Raw genomic sequence first — 16,121 nt, 5'->3', positions numbered from 1 at the left:
GCAAAAGGGTAATTATTTGTTGAACCGAATTCATCTTGACACAAAAACACAAATGCCACATTGTATTTGCACATATGACTTAGCACCTGGTCAAGTGCTTTAGAGAAAAGGATTGGATGGAAAAAAAAAGGGGAGAGAAAGAAAAGAGAAAGAAAATTAGGGGAGAGGCACTTGTTCTTTGTTTATTTAAAGAGAGAATGGGCAAAAATTCTGAGATATCTCCACTTAATTCCAACCAAACAAATGTATGAAGCACCTCTACTAAATATTTAGAGGCATTGGAAAGTAATGAACAGAAAGCCAAAGTCTATAAAATTTGAAGACACAGTTTGAATCCTAGTTCTGATACATAGCTCTGTGAGTCTGGGCAAGTAAGCTAACCTCTCCAAATTCTAAGCAATTCTCTAAGAATTTGGTGAGGGTTTTGGATCTCCATGGGCAAAAGGAGTTTCCTTCTCCAGGTGGTCTTTCCACTAGTGAAATCATAGTTCCAGACAAAGAAAATAAAAAGCAACTCTAGGGGCAGCTAGGTGGTGCAGTGGATAGAGCACCGGCCCTGGAGTCAGGAGGACCTGAGTTCAAATCCGGCCTCAGACACTTAACACTTACTAGCTCTGTGACTCTGGGCAAGTCACTTAACCTCAATTGCCTCACCAAAAAAAAAAAGCAACTCTAGCCTAAGACCTTGGCTGGTCCTGTCAAATGTCCACTGAATCTCAGAATTCGAAAAGAAGTTACTTCAACCTGAGCAAGAATTTCACAACCTCATAGCAAGTGCTTGAAGACCTCTGGTAACTAGAGACACAATGACTCCACAGGTAACCTCTTCAGCCCTCTTGGGAAGTCTTCCTTGTATCAATCAAGCCTAAATTTGCCTCATAGATGCTCCTACTTCTGCTTACTGTGGCCAAGAAGATAAAATGTAAACTGTCTTCTAGCAGATAGAACCTTAAGCCCTTAAGGACAAGTACAGTGTTCTCCTCCAATTCTCTTCTCCAGGCTAATGGTAGTAATAAGACCCAACTTGGGTTCTAATGGAAGAGCCCAGTGGAGCTCCATTATAAGGAAACAGGAATTGTGTTTGCATGTCAATATTTGTTTGCTCTAGGTGCAGCTTCTTCATTGTTTGTTTAGTGAATAACCCTCCCTTTATATAAACTTAGAAGCAGTCATGTATAGAGTAGCATGTTTACCTAAGCATTAAAGAGGTGGTCTGTATGTCTGTCTACAGATCTCTGTCTCTCTTGGTGTCTGTGACTGTCTTTCTATGTCTGTCTCCCTGTGTCTACTATCCTCTGTTTTCCTAGATGACTATTTAATTCTCCGTCTGTTTCACTCTTTATCAGCCTGTCTCTGTTTCTATTACCCCTCTCTGTCTGCATTCTGAACCCCTCTAAAAGAGGAAATAAATCACTTTCAAAGAGTACTACCATCATGTAGGCATGCCACATCATCTGAAAGACATGGGGTGGCTCCATTTTCTCTAACTTGTCAATCTTGAGTCCAGCAAGTCATTCAGAATAGAGCATCTCTTCTCTGGGACACCATAGGCCTGTTTGGCTCAGTGGCCACACCCAAGTCAGGGAGTAGATCAGATCAGAGCAAAAGAGGAGAATCTCTGATTGGTGACTGCTGGTCATTGGTGAGAAGTGTCAGAGAGGACTTTCTCCCAGTTTAACAGAATCATTCCTTTCTCTGGATTATTTGTAACCCAAAGGCAGGTTCTGAAATAATTATATGAACTTCATGGGGAATCCCATCTAAGAAAGCATATTTGACATATAAGGGTTACAAGCAAATTTTACATTACTATCTTGGATGTCCCAGAAGGAATGATAATACACAGAGAATGGGAGACAACAGAATATTGAACCACTAAAAGCACATTCTTCCTTCTTTGAATTCAATGCAATTAAACTAACATTTATCAAGCACTTTCTCAGTACAAAACATGTAACAGATGCAAGGTAGAAATACCCAGCAAACACAACAGTGGTGTAATGCATGAAGTAATAGTAACATAACATCTTTACTGTCTTGCATTCTTGTATCTCTCCACATGCACAAAGTCGGCACATAAGAAAGACTTGCTAATTGGCCAACCAACAGTCAAGCCCTTACTTTCACTTGCAAGGTATACCTTAGTTTTGGACTTCCAATGCACATCACGTCCACTCTCTCCTTATCCAATCCATCCTCCATACAATGGACAAAAAGTTATTCTAAAGCACAAGGCTGACTGTCCAAGAGCCTTCAGTGGTTGCCCCTTGCCTCAAAGATAAAAATTCAAACTTCTTACTTTGGCATTTAAATTTTTTCACAATCTGGCACTAGCCTTCCTTCCTTTCCAGGTTTGTTTCATATCACTTCCCCTTCACACATTATAAGTTCAACTAAAATGAAAAATTGCTATTTTCTGAATATTTCCCACCCTCCAGACCTCTACACAAACCCAGAATGCCTAGAAAACCATCCCTACTCACCTCTGTCTCTAAGAATGCTAGCTTCTATAAAGGCACAATTTATTTTCTGCTAGAAACCTTTGCTGAGCCCTTAGGTGTTAATCTTTCTTCTTCTTCCTAAAATTATCATGTATATACTTTTCAATCTCCCTAACAGAACATGAACTCTTCCTTTGGTTTTGTATCCCAGCCCCTAACAAACAGGAAACATTTAGTAAATACTTTTGGACTGGATTAGATTTCCCTTAAGGGGACACTGTTGAAAATAAATGTACAGTACATAAAACAAGTTCTATGATAGTGCATCTCTACACTCCTGTGTTTCATTCTACTTACTACTAACCTATCGTTGAAGAACAAAGGTCTCCATAGGCAAGCCTACAGCAGACAGTGTTTCAGAAGCCAACTCAAAGAAATGACCTTTGGAATCATCATAGTTTCTACCATGTGGTTAATGGCTCCTCTATGATGAGCACTATCCATCCAAAAGGTGCGATAATATGTTCATATACTTTTCATTTCCCCCACCAGCCCAGTGATGGAGAGCATAGCAACTTACAGAAAAATTACTGCAAACGGTTTCACACTCTTAAGTCAGGAAGATTTATGTTCCAAAATACAGCTCCAAACACCCTTTATCCAGGAGAGTAACTCAGATGACCTAATTAAGCTCCATTCCAGTTCAAGTCATGCTATGGAAACTTCCTACATTCATTCATCTCAAACTTCTACTTTGGATTCCAGAGCAGCTTCTCTCACTGTCACCTAGAGAGAAAATACAGCTGCCCTGCTCCCCAACCTCTAGGCGTCCTCCTAATGGGACTGCCTTGCTGTTCCATACAGAAGAGGGAACACCTACTCACTGGATAACACAGGGATGCCTATTCATCAAGCTCCTAGTCTATTAAGTGGTGATCTAGAAAGGGCCCCAACCTAATCTTTTCTGCAGGATTTCTAAGAAATCTGCTCAGCTCCCTTATCATTCATAGGACACACCTAATAGTCAGGCTTATCAAATGCAGTCTAGGGGCCAGCTAGGTTGCACAGTGGATAGAGCATCGGCCCTGGATTCAGGAGTACCTGAGTTTCAAATCCGACGTCAGACACTTAACACTTACTAGCTGTGTGACCCTGGGCAAGGCCCTTAACCCCAATTGCCTCCCTAAAAAAAAACAAAAACAAAAACAAAAACAAAAAACAATGCAGTCTTACCAGTGCTAAAAAGAACCTAGGTTAGAATCTATACTCTGCTATTTATTACCTGTGCATCCTTGGAAAAGTAACTGAACCTCTCTGAACCTCAAGTTTCCCTCATATTAAAGAATTTAGGATGTTTAATCATATGGCCTCTAGTGTGCCTATCTGTTCTAAATCTATGATCTTCTAATCACAGAAGATATAGAAGATATTTATGTGTATATTATATGTGCATATATATGTGTATATACACACATATAATGTTTTATACAGAACATATAAATATATGTGTTTACAGCACCTAGAAGAGTCTAAAGAGTTTGAGAGACAAAAATATAGACAGAGAGCTCTAGCTCTCTACACTCCCCTAAGCACTACATATATGTGCATATGTGTGTGTCTAAAGAGGTACATATCTAGAGAGACAGAGACCAAAGAGATCTACTCTGTACACTTCTCCTGGTTACGACAGATATCCATGTGCACCAGTGTGTGTGGTGTGTGGTGTGTGTGTGTGTGTGTGTGTGTGTGTGTGTGTGTGTGTGTGTGTGTGTGTGTGTGTGTGTAAAAAGAACTAGAGATGGGGGATAGAGGGAGATGGAGTGGGTAGAGAAGAATGGAAAAGGGAGGAAGAGGGGGGAAGGTGAGGAGGGAAAGAATGAGGATCTAGCTTTTAGACTCCCCAGGATACTACTATTGCAATTCACAACAGATGTGACCAGTTGGTGAATGATATCACTTGTTTATAAGCTTGAGACTTGAGCCACCAGGTTCTCTCAAATGTATGGTTAATGGAGTCACAAATTATAGCAAACAAATGAAATTATCTCTCAACCCAGCCTGGTCATAATCAGATTATAGACCTGAGATGACAATGTCTATCTCCTCTGTGTCATGGCTACTTGCTTGTATAAAACTGAAACACTGGTACATAATGGTTTACTTGAGTTTTTTATGAGAATGATAATCTTAAAGCACTGATTCCAATTTAGTCTTACTTAATAAGTCTATATGTAGTACATTTAAATGAATGCCGATGAGGCTTGTCTTAATGAAACTACAAACCTGCCTCTATATTCAATTATTTGTGGGAGCTGGTTTCACTGAGTCATCTGCAGTCATAGGGAATGATATAGTACTTTGAAGCTTTCACCTATTAGGAGAAAAGGCACTGATCACATCCTAAGAACAGGTACATAACTAGAAATATTTACTAACTGTAAATGTGAATACACACATATTTGTTTTTGTTGTTCAGTGGTGTCCAACTCTTTAAACCCCATTCAGGGTTTTCTTGGCAAAGAGTACTGGAGTAGTGTTGTCATTTTCTTCTCCAGCTCATTTACAGATGAGATAGACTAAGGCAAAGAGGATTAAGTGACTCGCTCAGTGTCACACAGGTAGTAATGTCTGCGGTCAGATTAGATATTGTGTTTTCTGACTCCAGGACCAGTACTCTATCCACTACAATCACCTAGATGTATAATTAAGATAGATGAATAGACAGATAGACAGAACAGACAGACATATGTATATTAGTGTACATTTATTATATATATATAGAGGAGAGAGGAGAGAGAGAGAGATCTTAAATGTGCAGTAAAATGAGATGAAAGATAACAAAAATTTTGGTGCAGATTATCTGAAAAACTAAGGAATAGAAAAACAGACTATTGTAGATGATGCAGACTAACAGAGGGGCCTAGAGGACGGATAATCCCAAAGAAGGAACATTGTCCATCTTTTCAAAATTCAGTGCGCAAAGGATGGGCTTTACTTGCTGCAGATTCACTTCCTATTTCTGTTCACTTTCAGATGATAGCAGAATTCTCAAAAAAATACAAGGAGTGACAGTGGGCAACATGAAATTTACTGACAGTGAGGGAGAGAAACAAGCTAGCTTCTGAAGGCAAAGAGGTTTCATTTATGTCTTTCTATGCCTAACACCTATTTAATAGACTCTTAATCAGTATTTGTGAATTTTAAGGGTGGTCCAAGATTTAAATATTGCCATATGCAATCCCTCAAGGTAGAGTTAAGTGCAAGGCCAGCTCCCAGGGAAGTTAAGGCATTTTTAATACTAACTTAGAGGGTTTTTTAATACTAACTCAGAGGAAACAATAAGAATCAGGATGAGTGGTTATTTAAAGAATCTAATAGCCAATAGATCGATGCCAAAGGGCAGAGATAAAAATCTTTGTACTCAGAGCCAGATATAAAAGAGTTTGCTAGATGGTCCCTGCTTCTATCTCCTTTTGAGGGAAGACCTTTATCCATTATCAGCATTTGCATCTGCACGTCCTCTCTGATCCAAGGAAAATTCAAAATCCATGAAATGAACAAGTATACACTGGATAAGTCTATCTGCCTCAATCTCGTGACTAGCTGAACTGCCCAGTCACCAATGGCAACCATAAATCTGAAGTCCTTTCAAAGACAGTATGCATTTCTGTTTTATTATTCCACATCAATGAAGCAAAGAGTACAATTTTATAAGACCAGTTTTGTTGCTTTGTAGGCCTAAATGGTGCTAAAAATAATTCTAAGTACTATCTGTTTCCCCAAATCAGGTGTATGAATGTATTTACATGAAAATTGCCTTTTCTTTCCAAGGAATACAAAGCTTTCATCTTAATCTAATATCAGTATAATTCCATAGTACAAAGGCAAAGAAAGGTGATGGGCAAAGGTAGATTATAGGGTTCTTTTCTCTTGTTGATGCTACTCATGCAACAAATCAACACACACACACCACACACTACCTAGCTTCTTAATAATTACTCTGCCACATCTGAGTATGAGAAAATGGAGAAAATTGCATCAATACAAGAACTGGATGAGTTAATCCACAAACATACAAGAGAGAATTAGACTTGATGGCCAGAAAAAGGGGTAGTTTGTGTTACAGAAGAATCTTAAAGAGAAAACAAAAATAAAATAGAATTTCTACTGCCTTTGCAAGGTCTTCAGATTTATGGCTGCCTCTGGTGACTAGACTTCTGCCCAACCACTGGTTAGAGATGGACAAATCCAACTAGAGACTTGTTTCTTTCATAGAGCCCAAGTCCCCTTGGACCCAAGAGAAACAGCACAGAATCAATTTACCAGGATGGTAGCAAAGGCAGCACTGTGAAGTAGTAAGATTTGGAGTCGGAGGATGTGTGTTCAAATTCTGACTCAGTTGCCCCTACCTACATAACCTTGAATGACTCCCTTGTTTCTTTCTAGTGCTTCAATTAAATCAGCTATAAAAATCAGAGGCCTAGTCTAGGGCATAGCTTCTTAAACTGTGGGTTGCAACTCCATATGTGGTTGTGTAACTGAATGTGGTGGTCTCAAAAAAATCTGGCAACAGTAAAAATGTATATCCATCTTTTATATAGCCAATATACCAGGGGGTTGCATAAAAATTTCTTGGTAAAAGGGGTCATGAGAGGAAAAAGCTTCTTAAACCTTGGGTCTAGAGGATCCCAACACTTCCTTTTGAAATCTATGATCCTGATAGTATTCATACTGTCATCAGAGAAATCGGTGGGGGTTAGGGGTAAGGGTACTTGGGAATTCCTCTTTAACGAATTACACCCTCTTGCACACAAATCCCAATTAGAGTAAAATAATAGTTTGTTTAGGGTGCTAGAGAAAGGAAACCAAGAGAGAAGTCCTTGCACTTCTGGTGGGGAGAAGGCATGGCACAAGAGGCATGGGCTCTCTGAGATACCTATCTCCTCGAGCAGGAGACAGGCAAATACTTTATAGAGGACCGATAGTGTCCATTGAGTGGATCATCTCACTGTGGGAAAGTTCCCTTATTGGAGGAGGACCATCCTCGCACTGTGGTGGCTGCGGAAGTTGGGTGAGAGGATATATAATAAGGCTCTGAGCTCTCAAGCCATCTCTGTCCCCCTCATGCCACAAAGGCAGCAGTCACATCTAATCTTATCTCCCTGAGGGGGTGGAGGGGTAGGGGACACTGAAATGAAGGTGGGGTGGTCCCTGGAGCTAACTCAGTCCAGAGGATGCTGCTTACTCTTTAGGTGTGTCTATCCTTTGGTTAGTTTCCAAGGAGAAGGTTCCTTGATTTCCCCCAGAAAACTTCTCAGGTACCCAGGGGGCCTTAATAATACAAGTAACATGGGGCCAGATTTAGCTAGTCTCATAATTTAAGATCAGGAAGGCGTGGGATAGTGGCTGGTGATCTAAACTTGGAGCTGAATTACAGTTCAGTTCAATTCAACAGTCATTTGATAAATGCTTTTTATAGTGCAGGCATTGTGCAAGCCTGCACTGGAGATAGAAAAAAGTTAAACAGATCCTGCCCTCAAGGAACTTGTATGTAACTGACTGGATTTCAAATCCACCTCTCACAACTCACTACTTGTGTGACCACAGGGCAAGTCATTTAACCTCTCTGTATCTCATTTGCCTCATCTGTAAAATGAGGGGTATCGATATCCACGGAACCTCCTATATTACAAGCAGCACAGAATAGGTAATAGTGACCGGCCACGGGGTCAAAAAAAAAAAAAAAAGCCCTAGCATAGACAGCTTCAATATTTTGGGCAAATCACTAATCACTCAGCACCCTGGACAGTTTTTTAGACCCTCTTTTGTGGTAAATGTTTAACAACCAGCTTCTAAAATGAAAGAAGGTACAGGAAGCAGTTTTAAGTTTAATCTGCATTATTTTCTCCCTCACTTAAATCTAGACAATTAACAAAACAATAAACCAAGCCCCAATCTGTAGTACTTGCTGACTTCTGGGGTGTGAATACTCACAATGAAAATTTAACAACCAGCTCTCTTTTTCCCCCTTCCTCCCTCTCCCTCCCTCCCCAAACATAGTTTCCAGTATACCCTTGGTTACAGAAGAGTCACTTACACCAAGTAAGAAACACAGGTTTAGACCAAAAACAAAACAAAACCTCTCACATGCTCAACCAGAGGTTCAAACGAGATAATGCATTTAAAGTGTTTTCACAAACCTTAAAGTGCTATATGAATGATAGCTATTATGATTATTTTCTATCACCATCTTGCAACCTCACCAGGAAAAGAATTTTTGATATGGTCATTGCTAACACGGGTCACCATCTGTCAAAATTATGACAAAACTCCCCTTGAAAGTAAACCTTGAAAATGGTCATTAATTTTGTTTCTGGTTTTTTGTTTGTTTTTTTTTCCAGCCACTGACCCCATTTCCCCTATGAGAACAACTGTGGATCAGAATTTTGCCAGCATCTGCTATTTAATCAGCTTCCAGGCCACAGACAACCAAAAATAGTCCATTCCTCCTTTAAAGTTTTTATGATCTCTAACCATCTCTAGGAAAAGTGGCCTAATAAGTCTCTGAATCTCTTTTTCCCTTTATGGGACCTTTCTCAGATGGATGCCCAAGTTAAAAGCACAGCCAACCCATTTTTCAAAGCTTAGATGAGGGAGAAAGAAATGGTCCACTCAAATAATCAAATCATCCTCCATCTGCTGAAGAAAGGACTTCAGTTGCAGGTGTTTCAGAATGACCAGTCTGGCTGGCAAGTCAGCCAGCAATCAAGACAAGCCTGACAGGAAGGAGGCACTTTGTTAGAGGCAGCTGGACAATCGTCTGCCACAAACAGGAGGCTTTTGTTCTACCTCCACCCATGTTTACCTAAGAAAAGAACTACACTTGGCTCCTGATATGAGCTCAATCCTTGTAGAAATTCAGCATGCCTTTTATTTTAGAAAAGAATAGGAGAGAAAGAGACCTTGGAAGTCAAGTACAATCCTCACATTTTACAGATAGGGAAAATGCACTTCGGAGAGATTAAGGGATATAGGCTGTCAGTAGTTAAGGCTGGGCTTGAACCTGGCTTTGGGGCTTGAAAATTCTTTCCACAGTCATAATCTAGGTGAGGAGACAAGCCAGGCTAGGCAGCCAGTCAACAGAGAAGAGGGGCCCTTGTGAATAGAATATACTCAATACGCTTTTTATAAAAGGGGGTCTGACAGAAAAGATTCCTTTTGGAGGGTGTGGGTCAACCATCCTAACTTTTCTTTCTTTTGCACAATGAGGGTTAAGTGACTTGCCCAGGTCACACGGCTAGTAAGTGTCAAGTGTCAGAGGCTGAATCTGACTCAGGTCCTCCTGAATCCAGAGCCGGTGCTTTAATCCACTGTGCCACCTAGTTCCCCTCCATCCTTACTTTTAAAAGGGAGCCATCCCATCCTCCATAGTTAACATTTACTGCTACCAGACATGCCTCTCTATCATATTTCTCTAAAGGCAACAGGATACAATACCAATTCCTCCTTCGACATGTTACTATAAATAAAAGGTTGTGTTTACACAGCCCAATACAATAAGATACTGTGTGCAGGATACGAAAGCTCTTCCTGCTATCTACATTTCATCTGCCACATTTAAGAGACTTTGATCCCTACCTACTCATGCACAGTGCCACGTCTGCTGCCTTGTTTAGTAGAAGGAGGAGAAAAAAGAAGGAAGGAATAACATGCAGACATCTGGAAGGTGCAAAAATTCACTGAAATGAAACTCAACTGTTTAAGGAGGGAACAAAATAAAAACCTGAATGGCAAAAGCCCAGAGGAGGCATATATTCCATCCAGATCAATTCTCTCTTTTTATGGCAAAAAAGTCCATCTTAGAAGGCACTAGGCTCTACCAGTCCCTACTACAGAGGCCTTGAAGGAGAGCTTGCAATTGCTGGCAGATTATACCGCAGTGTGTTTTTAAGAGAACATTTTTCATTTCCATTGATTCTCCATCTTCCTGTCCCTGCAACTGCATCCAGGGAAGGTTCTATCCTTTCTATTTTTTTTAGTCATATTGGACATAAGCAAAATTAAGCCAAGAGAATGTTCTCCACCCAACTATCTGCCCCAAAGGAAAACCCCCCTCCCCTCCTTTCTCCTAGCCCTCTTCCAACATGGGTAGGACTGCTCTCAAGTTAGCAGAGTGCACATGCAGGAGCCAAAATCAATTAGCCAGGGACTTCCTACTCACCATTTACACAGATTTCAAATGGTCTGCAAAGGTCATCCTCAAACAAACAGCCTATTGAGAAGAAGAAAGAGAAAGGTAGATTAGGACCAGGAAAAGGATCGTCAAAGTAACAGACTTCTCTGGGTATTAATGCGCCAACTCAAGGTAGATGTTTGGCTTCCCCAGCTGTGATAAATAACAGGGGGAAAATATTAAACACTCCCTTTTGTTTGATTCTTTCCAGTCTAATGTCTACTTCCGCTTCCCCCCATAAACTGAAAGAATATGCTAACAACTCGAGTCTCTGTTTGAAAAAACCATTCCTACCAACATCTTTCCATCACCAGAGAATTCATACCAATTTCTCTAATCCAAATTTTCCCTTTAACCCATGCAGTACAAAGGGACAAAGACTAGTCAGTTGTCAAAAGTCAGCAAGCATTTATTAAACACTCACTATGTACTCAGCACTGTGCAAAGCACTAGGGATGTATAGAGACAAAATGAATAACAGACCCTGCTCTGAAGGAGCTCACAATCTACTGAGAAATACGACAGAGTAAGCTACATACAAACAAGATATACACAATAAGTTGGAGATCATTTCAGAGTGAGGGCAATAAGGTTAAGGAGGACCAAGAAAGAATTCTTGTAAAATGTGGGGTTTTAGCTGTGAAGCCAGGAGATGGAGAAGAGGGGGAGAGAATTCCAAGCACCTTGAATAGCCACCGAAAATACAGTCAAGAGATGGTATCTCTTTTGTGCAAGGAACAGGAAGGAAGCCAGTGTAAATATATCAGAAAGTACATGGTGGTGTGAAGAGGGTAGAGAAGGCATACGAAAACTGGAAAGGCAGGAACGCAGCAGGTTATAAAGGGCTTTGAATACCAAACAAGTGGTTTTATGTTTGATCCTAAAGTTGATAAGAATAGAGTATCTAAGGCAGTGGTCCCTAACCAACTTTGAGCCATGGACCTTCTAATGAAGCCTATGGATCACCTCAGAATAACATTGTTAATGCATAAACAAAATAATAGGATAAATAAAATCCAGAAGATTGCAAAGGAAATCAATTATGTTAAAATAGTTACCAATTTATTTTAAGTAAGTTCACAGACTGCTCCATCCATTCTAGAAACAATTTGGAACTATGCCCAAAGAGCTATAAAACTGTGCATATCCTTTGACTCAGCAACACCATTATTAGGTCTGTATCTCAAAGAGACCAAAGAAAAGGACCTATGTGTACACAAATATTTGCAGTAGCTCTCTTTGTGGTGGCAAATTATTGGAAATTCAGGGGATATTCATTAATTGGGGAATAGCAGAGCAAGTTCTAATACATGATTGTGATAGAACACTATTGTACTATTTACAATCACAAGGGGGATGGTTTCATAAAAAAAGACCTATACAAACTGATACAAATTGAGGTAAGCAGAACCAGGAGATCATTGAACACAATAACAGCAATACTGCAATGACAATCAACTGTGAAAGACTTAGCTACTCTGATCAATACAGTGATCCAAGACAATTCAAAAGGATTTGTGTTGAAAATTGCTATCCTTCTCCAGAGAGAGAATTGATGAAGGCTGAATGCAAATTGGAGTATGATTTTCTCATTTCTTTATTTTTCGTGCATTTGTGACATGGATAATATGTAAATATGTTTTGCATGATTTTACATGTATATGGGTATCTTCTTGCTTGACTTCTTAAAGGGGAGGAGGAGCTGGAAGGAGGGAGAGAATTTAGAATTCAATTTTTTTAAAAATGTTAATAATAAATAAATGTTTGTTTTTTTTAAAAAATAGGTTCACAGACTCCACATTAAAAAACCTTTGGTTCAGGGGCTCCAACCACATAAATCTTGAGAGGACCAATGATAATGAAGAACATTCTTTCATACTTTAACTGCATACTTGGCCTGCCCTGGAACACAAAGATGCTTAGAGGTAGAGATAAAGTCTAGTCACCCTTTTGCTATGTGGGAGTAAAGTACAGTGGAAACAATGTTTGATTTGAGATCAGAAAACTTCAGCTCAAATTCTGTCTCTGCCATTTACACCTTGTGTGACTTTGGGCAAATCACTTCACTGCTGTGAGCCTCAATTCTTCCTCCACAGAATATGAGAGTCAGACTGGATGACCCCTGCAGTCCCTTCCAGCTCTCCATGTAATTCATGGATCAGTCCAAGATCAGTGTCATGCTCACCAACTGTATCAAAATGGACAGTGACTTCTATGTGCCTAGAACTATAAGGGACCCCCACTCCCATCTTACATTAGGAAACTGAGCCCTAAAGAGTTTCGTTGATTTGCCCACAATCACAAAGTGACAGAACCAAAACATGAAGAGTTGGACACAACTGAAACTACTGAACAACAAAAACAACCAGGGCTAATCCATATGCAGTGAAGCATTGGAAGGGTGAAGGCATAGGCCAGAAATAAGGGCTGAGGACTGAGACAAGAACAAGAACAGAAGATAGGAGGAAAGAAAAGGAGAAAAAGGAAGAGAAAGAGGAAACCAAAAAGGCAAACAAAGAATAAAGAAAAGGGTGCCAAGCAGAAGTTGTTTCCTCATCTGTAAAATTAGGTTGTTGACCAAGAGAATCTCTGAGGTTCCTTCCAAGCACTGACATTACAAAATAAATGTTCATAACAATTTGTGATGCTTTGAAATGTAACCCATGAGACAGTAATCAGTCATTACAAAAGACCTGAAATCATTGGTTAGCCAGGTTTTCTACTTTTTTAGCTGTGTTCATTTTTTTGAGTAGGAAAACTCCTAATTCATTCAAAAAAATGTTTGAGATTCCTACTGAATAATCGTTGCCTTCTTATCATCTGTAGATTGAGAAAATGCATGAAAAAAGCTACTATAAATTCCATAACACTTGTAAAGAGCTATGTATTCTAGTATTCTCTTAACCACAACAGCTTTCATATATACTTAAAAAATAACAGTACCTACAGGTGTGAAGCAAGGCAGTATATTCTGCTGGAACTCAGTGCAGACACACATTCTTAACCCTCATGCAATAACTCTGGGTTGATTTCTCCCTCCCAGCCCCCTCAGCCCCACTCCCAGGGATCTACTGTTCATTTGGGATATATTGCTCCAAGGCCTTACTGCTTCTTCCTGTGAAGCCCACCTAGAGTCCAGAAGACTTTTTTTCCCCTCCAGGACATCTGTGCCCTCAACACATTCGGTATGATTAGCTCATTTTTCCAACCCTGCAAAAAGATTTTGGAGGATTCAGGGAAATGCAATAGATGGAAAGCAAATAAAAGGACAGATGGCTTAATGTGACAGAGATGTGAAATTTAGATATGATGTATTTCCTGATCTAATCAACTGTGAGTGTGTGATCTCTCTAGAACCACCTTGTAATAAACTACTTTGAATGTATTTTTTTATTTTGGAATATAAATTCTCTCTATATTTAGTAGGGAGTGTTTCATTTATTGTATTTGATAGTATACTCAGAGCCTAGTACAGTGCCTGAAACACAGGAGCTACTTCATAAATGTTTGTGGGTGATTGGTTGATTTAGCCTATTACATGTATATGTAGTAATACTCTTAGTAAAATATAGTAATATTCTTAGTATGATCCCCTAGATACTTCCATAGAAAAGGCATTCTACTTTAATCATGGTCCACATAGGAGCACAGATTTAAAGTGGAACCCCAGGAGCCATCTAGTCCACTGCTTTCATTTCACAGTTGAACAAATAATAGCAAAAACCAGCTTAGAATAAGTCACACATTACAATTAACCCTCTGATCCTAAATTTGGAACAGCCCCAACCTGTTATCCATGGATTTCCTATTCTGGAGAAATCAAATAGACAGCGAATCAGAGATCCCCCTCATCCACCCTGGAGTAAAAAAAAAAATAAGTAACCACAATATTTCAAGTTATTTATTATTAGAGTTGCAAATGTTATGCATATTTCACCCAGCCAGTCAATATGCTAATTTCACTGCTAATTGATGTGTGTTGTTATTTGTTCTAACATGAAGGAGGACCATATTTCATTTTAAATACCAACCACCTACTAATAGTAATTATGACCATAAATCATCAGGAGAAAGGAAGAGACATTTTGTCTACCAGACACTTAGCTCAACCTGTGCACTCCAATGCCTTAGATACATTTCATTCTCCAAATCAGCAGTGGCTGCCACATCCCATCCTTGGCATATGTCAGAGAGTATGTTAGAGCTACCCTAAAACTAAAGGACTAAATGATTCCAAGTACTTTCTCTCTAAAGTAACAAAAACCTTCCCACAAGTGTACTAATTTCAGCTGTTAATTCTATGAGATGTAGGATTGAAAAAAACTCAGTTGATGTTAAGATTATCAGACATCATACATTTCAATTAAATAACCAAAATATAAGCACTTAACACAATTTTCATTGTACACATACAAATATACACACGTGAATATACCTATGCTTAACTGGAAATTCACTTCTAAAATGCAAGTCTGAGCACCAAAGAACATAGCCATGGAGTAAGCAAATTGTCTTTCTATTATATGCAAGACTCATACATTAAAATAAACATGTGGATATGAGATGTGCACATCTCCAAATGTCAAAACTTCTCAAGCCAGGACCAAGAGGATGGAGAGCAGGGAGGGGATGGCATCAGTCTTCATCTCACTCATCAATAATCATCTACTGAGAACCTCTACTCAAGATTCTTTTTTGTTTTTTGCAGGCAATGGGGGGTTTAAGTGACTTGCCCAAGGTCACACAGCTAGTAAGTGTCAAGTGTCTGAGGCCGGATTTGAATTCAGGTACTCCTGAATCCAGGGCCAGTGTTTTATCCACTGTGCCACCTAGCTGCCCCCTCTCCTCCAGATTCTTGACCTTGTGCTAAATGCTCCAAAGATGCACAACAGAGCTCCTCCTCTCAAAGAGATGATGATCTAGTTGGGGAAATATGCAACATACATGTAATACAAACATAAGTGGTTAAAACGTACAACATACATAGTTAATAAGCAATACAAGACAATATTTTAAGCATCCAGCCAGTGGTATGCAGAATAAATGCTATAAGAATTCATAGGAAAAATATAGCATTGAGGCAGATTTCATTAAGGATATGAAACTAGAGCTGACTCAGGAAGAAAAGGTAGGTCTTCATTTCTTCTTCCTCTTACTGGGATGTTGTGACCAATAAAGCCCTTAATACACATCAATGGATCTCATTTTCTTCTTTTACATTCTTAAAAATTTTTGCAAATCCTCCAAAGAAGTTTTGTTTATGTTAATCATCTATCAATATTTGGCATTTTCACAATTTAAATGTTTTAGTATTATTGTTAGTATTATCATTTAGTATTATTATGAAAGCAATTTTACCTTTGTCCCCCTGAAAGAGTCATGAGAATGCCAAAGGATCACATTTTCAATTAATCAAGGAATAAACATTTATTAAGCACCTCCTACAT

At 39.3% G+C, this 16,121-nt stretch overlaps 1 protein-coding gene across 1 annotated transcript in view; it reads right to left on the bottom strand.

Moving 5' to 3' along the window:
- The window catches only part of PTPRN2 (protein tyrosine phosphatase receptor type N2), a 1,559,908-nt gene that overhangs the window by 1,357,969 nt on the left and 185,818 nt on the right, over positions 1 to 16,121 (bottom strand). The window contains exon 2 of the mRNA XM_043965830.1: positions 10,663 to 10,713. Within this exon, the coding sequence (XP_043821765.1) occupies positions 10,663 to 10,713 (51 nt within the window). The remainder of the gene's footprint in view (positions 1 to 10,662; positions 10,714 to 16,121) is intronic.

Source organism: Dromiciops gliroides, chromosome 5, assembly GCF_019393635.1.
Source record: "Dromiciops gliroides isolate mDroGli1 chromosome 5, mDroGli1.pri, whole genome shotgun sequence".
In the NCBI taxonomy this organism is placed as follows: Eukaryota; Metazoa; Chordata; class Mammalia; order Microbiotheria; family Microbiotheriidae; genus Dromiciops; species Dromiciops gliroides.
This window is presented reverse-complemented; position numbering and strand designations above follow the sequence as displayed.